This window comes from Monodon monoceros, unplaced genomic scaffold, assembly GCF_005190385.1.
Source record: "Monodon monoceros isolate NGI ecotype Baffin Bay Population unplaced genomic scaffold, NGI_Narwhal_1 Super_Scaffold_21, whole genome shotgun sequence".
Taxonomy (NCBI): domain Eukaryota; kingdom Metazoa; phylum Chordata; class Mammalia; order Artiodactyla; family Monodontidae; genus Monodon; species Monodon monoceros.
This window is the reverse complement of record NW_021703778.1, coordinates 131,098,962-131,116,634: the sequence shown is the minus strand read 5'-3', so window position 1 is coordinate 131,116,634 and position 17,673 is coordinate 131,098,962. Positions and strand designations below refer to the sequence as shown.

The 17,673-nt window shown below is 37.5% G+C and overlaps 1 protein-coding gene across 2 annotated transcripts in view; it reads left to right on the top strand.

Annotated features, from left to right (window-relative positions):
- Window positions 1–590: 590 nt before the first annotated feature.
- The window catches only part of CCDC198 (coiled-coil domain containing 198), a 30,230-nt gene continuing 13,147 nt past the window's right edge, over window positions 591–17,673 (top strand). For both annotated transcript variants that reach the window (XM_029239696.1, XM_029239697.1), the window contains exons 1-2: window positions 591–813; window positions 3,190–3,272. In XM_029239696.1, the coding sequence (XP_029095529.1) occupies window positions 591–813; window positions 3,190–3,272 (306 nt within the window). The remainder of the gene's footprint in view (window positions 814–3,189; window positions 3,273–17,673) is intronic.

Sequence of the window (17,673 nt, the reverse complement as noted above, 5' to 3'; positions counted from 1 at the left end):
ACAGAAAAACTATTTTAGCTACTCTGCTGTTTCCTTTCCTATTTGGAAGATAAATTCTTCAATTAAGATTAAAGATTAACAAAGCCCTAGATGATTAGTTCCTGTTATTTCCAAAGGTGACTTAGCTCTTCTCAGTTGGTAATTCTTACAGATGATGTTTGAAGGTACACACAATGAAAGGGTCCAATTTAAGACCAATGAAAGGGTCAAATTTAAGACCTCTGAATCCTTGCTCTCCATCTCTGTTAATGGCCTTCCTGGTGTTAAGAGATTTGTTTAATGATCAATAGTGGTTTCTCTTCCTACCACTGAGTCTTTCAGAAAGTAGGCATAACCAAGTCAATGTTTAACTGGATTCTTTGGGTCTGAAATGGCAAAGTAGGAGTTGAAGGGCAGTCTCCATGGAAACCAGCCCCCCGGGAAGTGGCCAAAGTGTTAGTGTGTAGTGAAATAAAGCTACACAGATGTTATGAAGGAAACGACTGCTTTAGAGCTGGGTTAACTTCAGAAATCCCTTGATTAAAAAAAGCTATATTAAAGGCCCCAAACCACTAACCTCATGGTTTTACACTGAGTGTCTTTAATGTGAAATGGGCCTGAGCCACTCTAAGGCTCACCCAAGGGTGACCAAGGTAGCACCTTTGCAAAACAAAGAGGAAGAGACTCCCTCAGCCGGCCCTGTGGACTTTGTATTCACTGAGAATCCAGAAGAAGAGAGTTCATATTCATTTGCAAGACTGGAGGAACGGAATAAAGCTTTGGAAGGGCGGTTGCCACCTCTAAGAGAGACCTGGTATGGAAGATATTCTGCAGGTAAATGTAAAACCCAGCGTGAGATTTGTGGATTTGGGCCGAGGAGTGCTATTGATAGATTTACCTGACTGTCTATCTCTATAATCTCTGAAAGTTTCTAAATTACTGAAATATAAGAGAACATTCATTCTTCAAAGGGTGACAATGTTTGTCAGTTGTAAGTATTCTGGGCACATTAGAATAGGTGTGTAAACTGTGTGTGTACTAAGGGCTTTTCACCATTCCACATGAGAAGGAAAAAATCATTTTGTGTCATCTTGGTTTATAGTGCTTTGGATGTTTATACCTAGCTTTGCCAGGCAATTAAAATTCTATAGATAAAGATGTGATAATTAGGACAATCATATGTTTCAGTTAGATTCTAAATTTAAATCATTCTCTTCGGTACTGTTTCTTGCATCAGGCTTTGTTGTTTTGCAAGCAGTACTTTAGGAGTGAATCCATTGTGATGTGAATTTGGAAACCACCCCAAACTGAATTGATTTATTGCAGTACAGATGAGCGGATGGGGCACCCTCTCCCCAGCCCCTTATTCTTCATGGTCATACGCAAAACTAAGAGAATTTTTCCTATTATGATTGGAAGCTCTGAGCCAGGTGTGGCTATAAATTCTCCTGGGATATTTCACAAGACATAGAATGTTTTATGACAACCACGATGATACTTAAACAGATGATACTTAAACTGACGTTCTAACTTGGGAAGAGATACATGCATATATACATATGTATATATTTTATATATATATACACACACACACATATATACGCATGTTGTTTTTTCTTTTCTTCACATTCTGGATTATTAACACAAATAAGTTCCCATTATTGGCCATAAAGCCATATATTCCCTTTCAGCACCTAGTAGCTCTTACCTAGAATGATTTTCATGGCTACCTTCTACAGAACTGACAACCTTTGACTGGTTCTATATGGCCTTTTTTTTTTTTTTTTTAATGTTTTCAACTTCCTAAGCATGCGAGTAGGAATATTCCTCTTAGTTTCATTGAACAATTCCTTTTTTACCCAAACCTTCCATCTAGAGTTTTAAGATTTTGGTAACTGACAGGTAAAAGCTGATTCTAACATGTTAAGAGTCCCAACTGGGAAATGTTCTTATTTTTGAAATTGCAAAATCTCATTAAAAATAAATAACAACGGATGGTAAGCATTCTGAACACTATTTTCAAGGGGCCCATATTCTAACCCCAGCTCCACCAAATACCAAATAGTATGACTTTGGGCAAGTTGCTTCATCAATTTTCTTCACCTATAAATCAGGGGTAAAAGTAACACAGCCTATGGCATTTCAGCAGTATCAAATTAAATAACGGGGTGATATTACTCAAATCATGGCATAAAAATAAGTAGTCACATTGCTGAAAAAAATTTTGCTGGAAATATTTACATTTTTAAATGCAACATGTTTTTGGTCTTGCTCAGTATACTGGCATCTCTCGAAAGAAAATAAGGACATAGAGAAGTTCTTAAGGTGATCATTCAAATGTCTTAAGGATAGAAACACATAATTACCCATGGATTTTTCCATTTAAAATGCAAAGTGGCATTATAGGATAGTCTACACAACAATCTAGAAATCAGAATGTTTCCAGATTGTTAAGAGGAAAGGACAAGAACATCATTCATGTAGCATTGGTCACGGTAGTAGTCCCAAGGGCCCAGGATAATCAAACTGAAAAATGAAATCTATATGGATCTCTTGAGCTTCTCTGTTTCCTAATGAGGCTTAACTCTGTAGCCCTGGGTTATTTTATCAGGAAAGAATACTGATATGTTGTATTATAGTAGCAACTTGTGGGAATTCATTTCCCTAGATGGGGGGACTATTTAATTGGGAACATTCAATGCTAAACGTTGCATACTCCTATTACACACTCAAGCTCCATTTCTTTATCATCTCTCTGTCTAATACCTATCCACCTATTTATCTATTTTATCTGAAAAGAGAACTTATTTTCATTTCTTACAGCTATATGTTTTCGGATTTCCTATTTGAGGGAGATTTCATGAAATTAAAACAAATCAATAAGTTTCTATTTTCCAAGCTAAATTCTATGTCTGAATAACACTTGCACTCAATACGTTGTTAATTGTGCAGCTCTTCTTCTAAATATTAGTCTGGGGAGGAAATGATGAAAGCAGAAATTAAGTCCTGTATCTAGGCTAATATTTTATCATTTGCAGTTATGTAGGGCCCCTGGTTTATGTGTTTCATTTCCACATTCAACCTATCGGTTAGACATATAGAACTGAAGATACAAAACTGTGTTAACAAAGTCTAATAACTAATGACCAGTCTAATTTAATAGTAAATTGCTTTTAATAGTTTGTTTTTGTTTCTCTCCAACCCTTCAAGGACCGAGGGCCATGTATTTTGACATCCCACTGGAACAGGGAGAAACAAGTATTATTAAAAGGCATCCACCCCGAAGACTTCAAGTAAGACGCATTTAAAAGGCTTCATAAGGAATTTCTTGGATTTAATGGTAACATCCCTTTTTAACTATAATCATAGAAGAGGGATATTGACAATGACTAAGCTAATGAGAATGACAGTGTTGTTAAAGAGAATGTTGTCAACGCAAAAGCCATATTTCTTTAGGATTTCCTTTTGTAATGATTTCACTTTTAAGACCACCACCAAAAGAAAGAAGTATAGTACTAAAGACATAAACATAATGGGGCACAGAGGACCTGAATCTTGCACTTATTAGTTGGATGACTGTAGGGAAATCACTGTAATAAATAACAACAGTAACAACCACTACTACTATTCAATTACCACCTATTACAAGTCTGATACACTCTAAGCAACAATGATCTACATCATTCATTTAATCCTCATACCCCTCTATGAGAAAGGAAGGATTATCTTTGTTTCATACATGTGCTTCAGAGATTAAGTGACTTGCCCAAGGACAACAGGGGCCACATATCAACCAGGCCTCCAAAGCCTGTGCTCTTAACCATCGGCATAGATGATCTCAACAGCCCTTCTATCCCTAACTTTTCATTGTTCTAAATGTTAACCGGTTGTCTAAATTGAGGACATTGGATTTCAAGGCGGCAAAGCAAGAGCTTTAAGGTAAAATACATTCACCTGAATAAATATTTAATGAATTCCCTGTAGAGAACTATAAATTTTAAGAACTCTCATCCTAGAAGGGGAAAGAGATCTGAGTGGGTCCTTAAAACTGAGCATCAGCTAAAAGGAAGCTCTGGGGCTCTCTTGTGAGCAGGATCTATCACTGACATTTGGAAAAGGGAACTGGAACTAAACCCCACCTGCTACACAACTCACCCAGGTGTCCGGACTAATCCCAGGGGTATTTGAGCTCATTTGTTGGGGATTATTTCTTTTAACGTTAGTTTTTATTTACCTGTCTTCTCCAGAAGCTCACAATCATTATTTGAAATGAGTATATCTTTTGGTCACACAGAAGAAGTATCTTTTCCCAAAATATTAGAAACCTCAAAATATTGCTTAGTTACTGGAAAATAAAGTGTAATTCTATAAAATTGATATCTAATTTTTGAGCATATCTCTAGCTAAATGGCAATTTTAAAAACTTAGGTTTTATTCCTAAATCAAAGGTATCCTTTCAAAGGAGCTCATTTGATATATATTCCTGTGAAGACTCTAAGCCGAATAACTCAAATAGAAGATATCACTATAACTAGTGAAAAATATTTGTGTACCAACCTATAGTTCACAAAGTACTTTTTTATATCTATCAACCCTAAATAAGCTAGAGTCAGGCTTTGATTCTCTCAAGTCAATCAAACTCAAAAAGAGAAATTTGGTATTTCAGAGTCAAAGACTGCATTCCCCACATCCCAGCCAACCACCTTAAAAATGAAGAATCAAGATGAATTATTTGAGCATAAAAACAACATCTCATTCAGTGTTACATATTTAGTCACTAACACTTAATATGTATCCCTCGAAAGTTTATGAATAAAGGAATGAATGAACAGATGAATGAATGAAACCCATTATCCCTGGTGGGAAAAAAAAATCAAAGTGAGCTCCCTGCTATTTCAGACCTGTAACATAACTGTATTAGAAGTCAAATGGACTAGCCAAAGCAACCAATGCGATAAATTATAAGGATATAGGAGTGTTTTAAGGAACTCAAAAGCTGGGAGGCATCTAGACTTCAGGGAAGAGCTATGTCTTGGAACCTGAAAGGCAGAAGAACTCTCTCTGTGCATTTGCTTTAATCTCTTCTTGCAGGTCGACTTTCTCTAGCCCTCAAGACCTCTTGGTGAAATATGGCCACCTTGAATTTGCATCTTATAATTCCAGCCAAACCAACTAGTCTGGCCCTCTTGGGTCTAATTCAAAATTCCTGGGAGAAAAGATGCTGTTGGCTCAGTTTAGCTCATGATTCTAGCTCTGTTCCAATGAGCTATGACCAGAGAATATGCTCATGCAGTAGAAATGTGGGCAGGGGAGCCCTCCCCCTGCCACCAAATGCCACTCCCCACCAACTGCCACTCTCCATAGATTCTAGAAGCAGGTCCCAGAGAAGAAGGAAATCACTGTGAACTTGGCAGACACTCCCAAAGATATAAACTATAATTATCTTCACAAATGAGGCTCAGCACATTTTCTACCAAAAATGGGTTTTTGAGAGAATAATAACTTCTGGGTTCCCATGACATGCTAATTAATAGCCTAACCTCTTCCAAAGAAAATTCTAAAAGTATCTTTAATTATTAAACCAAATCTAATTGCATCCTAAATAATTTGAGTTTCATATTTGGCATACTCCACTTCCTGAACATCTACTCCTCAAGTAAACAGCAGGTCCTGAACTAAGGTTCTCCAACTCGGAGCGGCTAAGATCTGAGAAGCTCTGCCAGGGAACTCTGAATCAAATGTACTCGCCCCATGTTGAAGAGTTGACCATCACCGTCCCTTCTGGGTGGTTCACCTTCTCATCCAACCATCTCAGGTCCAGCCTAAGGTGGAGATGGTCCCCCACTCCCACCGCACCCCACGTATAGAGTTTCCTCAGGTGATCTCCTTGGATGACTCCCTCATCTCCAAAGATTTTCTTAAAGCTCACTTTCCCTATAAAGCTTATATGACAGCCTATTGACAACTGTAGCCCTTACTCTGGCACTCCTGATCCCCTTGACCCTTCACTGTCTTTTCTCTGGGGCGCTTATTTCCATCTAACACACCAAGCAATTTGCTTATGTGTTAGGTTCATTGTGTGTTTTTCTTTTTTTTTACTACCTGCACACTCCACCTCAATGCTAGAATATAATCTTCACAGGGGCAGGGATTTTTGTCTGTCATCTTCACTAATATCCAAGTGTCTAGAACAGTAGCTGGCACATAAAGGGTGATCACTAAGTATGTGTTAATCAGTGTTGAAAGAATGAATGGAGAGGAGAAAGATGAGCGTAAAGACGGCTGGTGAGGGATGAGGAGAGTGATTCCGACCTGAATGATTTCATTATACTCTTTGCGGTATTAGACAATTTGTCACAAACTTATTCTTTCCTTACTTATTCTAATCCTTTGCCCATTTTCTATGATTTTTCTTTATGATCTGTGACAGTTCTTTATATATTTTAGATGTAGTCCTTTGTTAGTTATATGTATTGCAAGTATCTTCAATCTATGGTTTGCCTTTTCATTTTGTTGTGTGTATGTGTGTGTGTGTACACAAAGACTTTAATGTCAGATTTCTCAATCTTAATCTTTATGTTTTGTATCTCATATTTTGTCAAGGAAAATTTTTAATTCCCTAAGTTCATAAAGATATCCTTATTTATTTCTAAAATTTGTAATCTTTAACTTTTCACATTTAGGTCCTAATCCATCTTAAGTTCATTTGTATGCAGGTGTGAAATTGGAAGCTAATTTTACGTTTTTTCCATTTGATTATTTTATTGCCCCAGAACTCTATGGAATCATCCATTGTGACCACTGATTTGAAATGTTACTTCTGTCACGTATCCAATATCCAGATCTTAATGAGTCTGCTTCTGAGCTCTCTCTTCTGTTGCACTGGCCTACTTGTATATCCACAGGAATTCCATCCTGTCCTAATTATGTACCTTTAAGCTAAGTCTTAATATCTAGTTTGGCAAGTCCCTTCACCTTATTCTTCTTCAAAATTGTCTTTGCTATTTACAGTCCTTTGCTCTTCCATGTAAAGTTTGGATCTTCTTGTCAAGTTCCACAAAAAAACCTTGTCAGCATTCTGATTGGAATGCATTCATAGATTTGGGGGAAATTAACCAAGTTTATAATACTGAGTCTTTTAAACCATGAACATGACGTAAATCTCCATTTAGTCACATTTTCTTTTAGATCTTTCAATAATGTTTCATAATTTCTCCACAGGGGCCTTGTGTGGTATATTTTTAGGTTTGTTTCTCGATACCTGTATCAGTCAGGGTTCAACCAGAGAAACAGAACCTATAGAAGGAGACATATATTAAGAGACATTGCAAGGAACTGGTTACATGATGGTGGAGGTGGACTGGCAAGGCAAGTTTGAAATCATAGGACAGGCCATCAGGAAGGGCAGACTGGAACTGTAGGGCATGAGGTGAAGCTGCTGTCCACAAGAAGAATTTCCTCTTCTGGAAAACCTCAGCTTTGCTCTTAAGGCCTTTCAATTGATTGAATCATGCCCACCCAGATTATCTAAAATAATCTTCGTTAAAGTCAACTGATTATTGGCTTTAATCACGTCTACAAAAGAATTTCACAGCAACACCTAGGTTAGTGTTTGAATAACTGGACACTGTAGCCTAGGCAAGTTGACACATACAACTGGCCATCAAAATACCTCATTTGGTTTTTACATCCTACAATGAATGAGGTATTTTTCCTATTTAATTTTCTAAATGATTATTATTGGCAAATAAGAAAGCTAATAATTTTTGTGGGGACTTCCCTGGTGGCACTGTGGTTAAGAATCGCCTGCCAATGCAGGGGACACGGGTTCGATCCCTGGTCTGGGAAGATCTCACGTGCCGCGGAGCAACTAAGCCTGTGCACCACAACTACTGAGCCTGCACTCTAGAGCCTGCGAGCCATAACTACTGAACCCACGTGTCACAACTACTGAAGCCCATGTGCCTAGAGCCTGTGCTTCACAACAAGAGAAGCCACCACAATGAGAAGCCTGCACACCTCAACGAAGAGTAGCCCCCACTCGCTGCAACTGGAGAAAGCCTGCGCACAGCAACAAAGACCCTACACAGCCAAAAAGAAAAAAAGAAAGCTAATAATTTTTGTGTATTAAATTTTGTTTTCCACAACTTGATTGAAATACCTTGGTAATTCTAATTGTCTATAGATTCTTCTTGACTTTCTATGTAGACAATATCTTCTATAAACAGAAATAATTTCTCCTCTTTCTTCCCAATTGTTCCTTGTACTGGTTTTCTTGACTTTTGCATTGACTAAAACTTCCCTTGCAATTTTGAACACAAGCAGTAATAATGGACATCCTTGCCTTATCTGTGACATTAACGGGACTGGTTCTAAAGCGAAATACATTCGCGATAGGATTTTGATAGATGCTCGTCAGAGTCCCAAAAGGAAACAGATGGTACATTCGAATTAGGACAATTCAGGGAAGTTTTCTTTACAGGTAACTGTACCGAGGTTTGGATGGAGGGAACCAGAGGGGGTATTGCAATAACCACTAGCAGCAGTAAGAAGTAGCTATATCTAGGCCAAGGGACTTCTAGAACCTGCAAGGGAAGAGTGAGATAGAGGGAGCTGCTCTGAGAGGAACAGTGGGACACAGCCAACCCAACATGCCTTGCAGGGAGGAGATAGAAGATGAAATATCCTGACCTCATTCTCTTTCTCCTCTCAGATTTCCTACCAGGATTCTTTAGCGGTTGAACCCAATAGGAAGCCAGAAGGCAGGATAAACTGCTTGCTCGTTATAGGCAGAGAACAGGGTAGAGAAATGTGATAAGTGGATCTGGAGAAACAAATGGAAGATATCTGTCACAATGCTGTTTACTAAATTATGGGCATTTCTCTCATTTCTCTTATTCCTGGTAGGCTAAGAGTTTTTCCCAGGACTGAGTGTTAAATTTTATTGATGTTTTTCCTCCATCTAGTAAATAATCAATTAAAATGATCTTATGGATTTTCTTTTTAACCGGTTGACCTAATATATCACACTAATAGATTTTATGATGTGAACCATGCTTGCATTCCTGATATAAATCCTACTGGGTCATGAGATACATATATAAATACACTGCTGAATTTTATATGCTTAGAATTTTTGTACCTACTGATATTTTCATAAGTGGAGTTGTTCTATAATTTCCCTATGCTGTCTTTTTCCAGTTTTTTTCTTGAGGCCGTACTAGTTTTATTAGAGGAGCTGATTACCTTTCCATCTTTTCTGTTCTCTAAAACATTTGATTTAACATAGTTCTTATCTGTTCCTTAAAAATCTAATAAAACAGGGCTGTGAAACCATCTTTGACCACCTGGAATTTTGGGGAAAGAGAAATTTTCCTGCTTACTTAATTAGTAAAAGAATGGTTCTTAGTTGATTTCGATATCTTATAGGTATCTTATTTCTTCCCGATGCAATTATGTTAACTTATATTTCCCAGAAATTTACCTAAGCTTTTAAGTTGATTGTTATAAAGTCTTAGCTTCTTATTCAACTTTTTGATAATGCCTGTAAAACAAATCTTCCGGCTTACGTTTTGATGCAGCTCTTGGACTGGGGAAAGAGGTGAGAACAACTCAGCCCCTGAGTTTAAACTCAGGCCCCTGTGAGCCTGCCTCTACTTTCCCTTCTTATATGGAGCATTTTTGAGGTCTACTTTAGCCTACAGAAATAACTCACAGCCATCAGGAGCCCTAAATGCCTTATGAATCAGCTTCCCCCAAGTTTTCTGTTCCATTTTCTGATCCAGAGAGATATTTTTCTTGTATTAAAGCCTGACCACATCTTATTTGGTTTATGTTTTATTTCCATTGCTGGTTATTTGAATCAAAGAATGTTATTGAAATGTGAACTCACTGCAATGCCTTGGCCTTATAGTTTCTTGCTCCAATCTGTCTTGGACACATTTACCTTCTTCCCAGAAACTTAAAAGACACATTCTTAAGTCATGATACCAAACAAACTTTACAGTTCTTCGAATTGCTCCTACCCACCTTTCTCTTCCTGCTAGTAAACAGAAGCAACCATCTCAGGTTAGTGGTTGTCACCAGGCTCTGTGCTTTATGCTTGATTTAATCTCCTTTCCTGAATCTCCTAGCTGACACTCCAACTGATTATCCTGACCATTTGTTTTGTTTGAGAAGCCAAATAATCCATAAATCTTTAGACAAATAATCATTTTTTATATCATGAAATAAAAACAGGCATCATTCTACCAATTCTCCAGTAATTCCTCCCATTGTATTCTCTCCGAAGATGATGAAGTGAGGCATCTTGCTTCCCAGGCAGGGAAAAGAAACATTGATATGAACCCAGAATTCTGAGGCAATTTCATTTGACTGGTTTGTTTGGAGATGCCAGTTTTCCAACACTTTTCTGCAGTGCTTCTCAGGGCAAGTGCAGACGATTTAACCAGGGAATCCTATTTGCAATGTTAGCTACTGCCATCTAGTGCCGTTTGTGGAGGAATGGCATTCTTTAGGTTCTTATCAAAGGCCAGAAAGAAAGTCATTGCCTGGAGAGAGTACTTAAAGATACTTACTACTTAACCATTATCAGAACTGAAAATGAGGCTGAAAATAGAATCATATATATTCATACTTTCAAAGAAAAAGCTGGCTCTAGAACTTATGGATAGACTATTTTAAATAGCTGAAAATATTTAAATAGCAGGCTTCTTCAGACTCAATTTTTCAATAATGCTCCACAAACAAATCCTCCCTGGTCTATTTTGATGTAGCTCCTTTACTGAGTGGAGGGAGTCTGGAGGCCAGTGGACACCACCCTAGGAAATCTTCAGAATCCTCTGGAGAGTTTTGAAAAATACATATTCCAAAGAAACAACTGATAAGCTTGACTTCATTAAAATTAAGAACTTCTGTTCTGTGATAGACAATGTCAAGAGAATACGAAGAGAAGAAGACATACAGATGGCAAGTAATCATATGAAAAGATATTCAACATCATATGTCATTAGGGAATTGCAATTAAAACAACAATGAAATACTACTACACACCTATTAGAATGGCCAAAGTCCAGAGCACTGACAACACCAAATGCTGACACGGATGTGGAACATCAGAAACCCTCATACATTGCTGGTAGGAACGTAAAGTAGTACAGGCACTTTAGAAGACAGTTTGGCAGTTTCTTACAAAACTACACATATTCTTAACAGACAATCTAGCAATCACTTTTCTTGGTTATCTACCCAAATGAACTGAAAACTCATATCCACACAAAAATCTACACACGAATGTTTATAGCAGCTTTATTCATAATGCCAAAACTTGGAAGCAACCAATATGCCCTTTAGTAGGTGAATGGGTAAATAAACTGTGGCATATCCAGACAATGGAATATTACTCAGCAATAAAAGGAATTGAGCTATAAAGCCATGAAAACACATGGAGGAAACACAAATGCATATTGTTAAGTGAAAGAAACCAATCTGAAAAGACTACATAGTATATGATTCCAACTTGATTACATTCTGGAAAACGTAAAACTGTGTAGACAGTAAAAATATTAATGGTTGCCAGGGGTTTGTGGGGAGAGAAAAATGACTAGGCAGAGGACAGAGGGTTTGGGGGACTGTGAAACTGTCTATATGATGCTACAATGGTGGATATATGTCATTATACATTTGTCCAAACCCAGAGAATGTATAACATCAAGACTAAGCCTTAATGTAAACTATGGACTTTGAGCAATAATGATGCATCAATGTAGGCTCAATGATTGTAACAAATGTAGCGCTCTAGTGAGGGATGTTGATAGTAGGGAGGTTGTGTGCGTACAGAGATGGGGGTATGAGAACTCTGTACTTTCTGCTCAATTCTGCTGTGAACCTAAATCTCTCTAAAAAATAAATTGTATTAATCAAATATATACATGTAAATATATATAAATATTTATAATACATATAAATATATATAATACATATAAATACATACATGTGTATATATTTTTAAAACATCTTTATTGGAGTATAATTGCTTTACAATGGTGCGTTAGTTTCTGCTTTATAACAAAGTGAATCACTTATACATATACATATATCCCCAAATCTCTTCCCTCTTGCATCTCCCTCCTTCCCACTCTCCCTATCCCACCCCTCTAGGTGGTCACAAAGCACCAAGCTAATCTCCCTGTGCTATGTGGCTGCTTCCCACTAGCTATCTATTTTACGTTTGGTAGTGTATATATAAGTCCATGCCACTCTCTCACTTCGTCCCAGCTTACCCTTCCCCCTCCCTGTACCCTCCAGTTCATTCTCTAGTAGGTCTGCGTCTTTATTCCTGTCTTGCCCCTAGGTACTTCTGACCATATTCTTTTTTCTTTTTAGATTCCATATATATGTGTTAGCATACGGTATTTGTTTTTCTCTTTCTGACTTACTTCACTCTGTATGACAGTCTCTAGGTCCATCCAACTCACTACAAATAAATCAGTTTCGTTACTTTTTATGGCTGAGTAATATTCCATTGTATATATGTGCCACATCTTCTTTATCCATTCACCTGTTGATGGACACTGAGGTTGCTTCCATGTCCTGGCTATTGTAAATAGAGCTGCAATGAACATTTTGGTACATGACTCTTCTTGAATTATGGTTTTCTCAGGGTATATGCCCAGTAGTGGGATTGCTGGGTCGTATGGTAGTTCTACTGGTAGTTTTTTAAGGAACCTCCATACTGTTCTCCATAGTGGCTGTATCAATTTACATTCCCACCAACAGCGCAAGAGGGTTCCCCTTTCTTCACACCCTCTCCAACATTTATTGTTTGTAGATTTTTTGATGCTGGCCATTCTGACTGGTGTGAGGTGATACCTCCTTGTAGCTTTGATTTACATTTCCCTAATGATTAGTCATGTTGAGCAACCTTTCCTGCGTTTGTTGGCAATCTGTATATTTTCTTTAGAGGAATGTCTGTTTAGGTCTTCTGCCCATTTTTGGATTGGGTTGCTTGTGTTTTTGATATTGAGCTCCATGAGCTGCTTGTATATTTTGGAGATTAATCCTTTGTCAGTTGCTTCATTTGCAAATATTTTCTCCCATTCTGAGGGTTGCCTTTTTGCCTTGTTTATGGTTTCCTTTGCTGTGCAAAAGCTTTGAAGTTTCATTAGGTCCCATTTGTTTATTTTTGTTTTTATTTCCATTTCTCTAGGAGGTGGGTCAAAAAGGATCTTGCTGTGATTTATGTCATAGGGTGTTCTATCTATGTTTTCCTCTGAGAGTTTTATAGTGTCTGGCCTTACATTTAGGTCTTAAATCCATTTTGAGTTTATTTTTATGTATGGTGTTAGGGAATGTTCTAATTTCATTCTTTTACATGTAGCTGTCCAGTTTTCCCAGCACCACTTATTGAAGAGGCTGTCTTTTCCCCATTGTATATCCTTGCCTCCTTTATCAAAGGTAAGGTGACCATGTGTGCATGGGTTTATCTCTGGGCTTTCTATCCTCTTCCATTGATCTATCTTTCTGCCTTTGTGCCAGTACCATACTGTCTTGATTACTGTAGCTTTGTAGTATAGTCTGAAGTCAGGGAGCCTGATTCCTCCAGCTCTGTTTATCTTTCTCAAGATTGCTTTGGCTATTCGGGGTCTTTTGTGTTTCCATACAAATTGTGAAATTTTTTGTTCTAGTTCTGTGAAAAATGCCAGTGGTAGTTTGATAGGGATTGCATTGAATCTGTAGATTGCTTTGGGTAGTAGAGTCATTTTCACAATGTTGATTCTTCCAATCCAAGAACATGGTATATCTCTCCATTTGTTTAATATCATCTTTAATTTCTTTCATCAGTGTCTTATAGTTTTCTGCATACAGGTCTTTTATCTCCTTAGGTAGCTTTATTCCTAGGTACTTTATTCTTTTTGTTGCAATGGTAAATGGGAGTGTTTCCTTAATTTCTCTTTCAGATTTTTCATCATTAGTGTATAGGAATACAAGAGAATTCTGTGCATTAATTTTGTATCCTGCAGCTTTACCAAATTCATTGATTAGCTCTAGTAGTTTTCTGGTAACATCTTTAGGATTCTCTATGTATAGTATCATGTCATCTGCAAACAGTGACAGCCTTACTTATTCTTTTCTGATTTGGATTCCCTTTATTTCTTTTTCTTCTCTGATTGCTGTGGCTAAAACTTCCAAAACTGTGTTGAATAATAGTGGTGAGAGTGGGCAACTTTGTCTTGTTCATGATCTTAGTGGAAATGGTTTCCATTTTTCACCATTGAGGACGATGTTGGCTGTGGGTTTGTCATATATGGCCTTTATAATGTTGAGGTAGGTTCACTCTATGCCTACTTTCTGGAGGGTTTTTATCATAAATGGGTGTTGAATTTTGTCTAAAGCTTTTTCTGCATCTATTGAGACGATCATAGGGTTTTTCTCCTTCAATTTGTTAATCTGGTGTATCACATTGATTAATTTCTGTATATTGAAGAATACTTGCATTTCTGGGATAAACCCCACTTGATCGTGGTGTATGATCCTTTTAACGTGCTGTTGGATTCTGTTTCCTAGCATTTTGTTGAGGATTTTTGCATGTATGTTCATCAGTGATATTGGCCTGTAGTTTTCTTTTTCTTGTGACACATTTGTTTGATTTTGGTATCAGGGTGATGTGGTGGCTTCGTAGAATGAGTTTGGGAGTGTTCCTCCCTCTGCTATATTTTGGAAGGGTTTGAGAAGGATACGTGTTAGCTCTTCTCTAAATGTTTCATAGAATTCTCCTGTGAAGCCATCTTGTCCTGGGCTTTTGTTTGTTGGAAGATTTTTAATCACAGTTTCAATTTCAGTGATTGTGATTGGTGTGTTTATATTTTCTATTTCTTCCTGGTTCAGTCTCGGAAGGTGGTGCCTTTCTAAGAATTTGTCCATTTCATCCAGGTTGTCCATTTTATTGGCATAGAGTTGCTTGTAGTAATCTCTCATGATCCTTTGTATTTCTGCAGTGTCAGTTGTTACTTCTTTTTCATTTCTAGTTCTGTTGATTTGAGTCTTCTCCCTTTTTTCCCTTATGAGTCTTGCTAATGGTTTATCAATTTTGTTTATCTTCTCAAAGAACCAGCTTTTAGTTTTATTGATCTTTGCTATTGTTTCCTTCATTTCTTTTTCATTTATTTCTGATCTGATCTTTATGATTTCTTTCCTTCTGCTAATTTTGGGGTTGTTTTGTTTTTCCTTCTCTAATTGCTTTAAGTGTAAGGTTAGGTTGTTTATTTGAGATTATTGTTGTTTCTAGAGGTAGGACTGTATTGCTATAAACTTCCCTCGTAGAACTGCTTTTGCTGAATCTCATAGGTTTTGAGTTGTCATGTTTTCATTGTCATTTGTTTCTAGGTATTTTTTGATTTCCTCTTTGATTTCTTCAGTGATCTCTTGGTTATTTAGTAGCATATTTTTAGCCTCCATGTGTTTGTATTTTTTACAGCTTTTTTTAAAATTACATAAGTTATTTATTTCTGGCTGCGTTGGGTCTTCATTGCTGCATGTGGGCTTTTCTCTAGTTGCGGTGGGCGGGCACTACTGTTTGTTGCGGTGCATGGGCTTCTCATTGTGATGGCTTCTCTTGTTGTGGAGCACGGGTTCTAGGTGTGTGGGCTTCAGTAGTTGTGGCTCGCAGGCTCTAGAGCACAGGCTCAGTAGTTGTGGTGCACAGGCTTAGTTGTGCCACAGCATGTGGGGTTTTCCCCGATCAGTGCTTGAACCCGTGTCCCCTTCACTGGCAGGTGGATTCTCAACCACTGTGCCACCAGGGAAGCCTGTTTTTTACAGTTTTTTTCCTATAATTGATATCTAGTCTCATAGCGTTGTGGTCGGAAAAGATCCTTGATATGAAGTCAATTTTCTTAACTTTACCAAGGCTTGATTTGTGACCCAAGATATGATCGATCCTGGAGAATGTTCCATGAGCACTTGAGAAGAAAGTGTATTCTGTTGTTTTTGGATGGAATGTCCTATAAATATCAATTAAGTCCATCTTGTTGAATGTATCATTTAAAGCTTGTGTTTCCTTATTTATTTTCATTTTGGATGATCTGTCCATTGGTGAAAGTGGGGTGTTAAAAATCCCCTACTATGATTGTGTTACTGTTGATTTCCCCTTTTATGGCTGTTAGCATTTGCCTTATGTATTGAGGTGCTCCTATGTTGGGTACATAAATATTCACAATTGATTTACCTTATTCTTGGATTGATCCCTTGATCATTATGTAGTGTCCCTGTCTCTTGTAATAGTCTTTATTTTAAAGTCTATTTTGTCTGATATGAGAATTGCTACTCCAGCTTTCTTTAGATTTCCATTTGCATGGAATATCTTTTTCCATCCTCTTACTTTCAGTCTGTATGTGTCCCTAGGTCTGAAGTGGGTCTCTTGTAGACAGCATATATATGGATCTGGTTTTTGTATACATTCAGCCAGTCTGTGTCTTTTGGTTGGGGCATTTAATCATTTACATTCAAGGTTATTATCAATATGTATGTTCCTATTACCATTTTCTTAATTGTTTTGGGTTTGTTTTGTGGGTCTTTTTCTTCCCTTGTGCTTCCTGCCTAGAGAAGTTCCTTTAGGATTTGTTGTAAAGCTGGTTTGGTGGTGCAGAGTTCTCTTAGCTTTTGCTTGTCTGTATGGTTTTAATTTCTCCATTGAATCTTAGCTTTTGCTTGTCTGTATGGTTTTAATTTCTCCATTGAATCTGAATGAGATCCTTGCTGGGTAGAGTAATCTTGGTTGTAGGTTTTTCCCTTTCATCACTTTAAATATATCCTGCCACTCCCTCCTGGCTTGCAGAGTTTCTGCTGAACGATCAGCTGTTAACCTTATGGGGATTTCCTTGTATTTTATTTGTTGCTTTTCCCTTGCTGCTTTTAATGTTTTCTTTGTATTTAATTTGTGAAAGTTTGATTAATACGTGTGTTGGCATGTTTCTCCTTGGATTTATCCTGTATGGGACTCTCTCTGATTCCTGGACTTGATTGACCACTTCTTTTCCCATATTAGGTAAGTTTTCAACTATAATCTCTTCAAATATTTTCTCAGTCCCTTTCTTTTTCTCTTCTTCTTCTGGAACCCCTATAATTCGAATGTTGGTGTGTTTAATGTTGTCCCAGTGGTCTCTGCGACTGTCCTCAACTCTTTTCATTCTTTTTTCTTTATTCTGCTCTACGGTAGTTATTTCCACTAGTTTATCTTCCAGGTCACTTACCCGTTCTTCTGCCTCAGTTATTCTGCTATTGATTCCTTCTAGAGAATTTTTAATTTCATTTATTGTGTTGTTCATCTTGTTTGTTTGCTCTTTAGTTCTTCTAGGTCCTTGTTAAACGTTTCTTGTATTTTCTCCATTCTATTTCCAAGATTTTGGATCATCTTTACTATCATTACTCTGAATTCTTTTTCAGGTAGACTGCCTATTTCTTCTTCATTTGTTTGGTCTGGTGGGTTTTTACCTTGCTCCTTCATCTGCTGCGTGTTTCTCTGTCTTCTCATTTTGCTTAACGAACTGTGTTTGGGGTCTCCTTTTCGCAGGCTGCAGCTTCTTAATCCTGTTGTTATTGGTGTCTGCCCCCAGTGGGTAAGGTTGGTTCAGTGGCTTGTGTAAGCTTCTTGGTGGACTGATGCCTGTTTTCTGATGGATGAGGCTGGATTTTGTC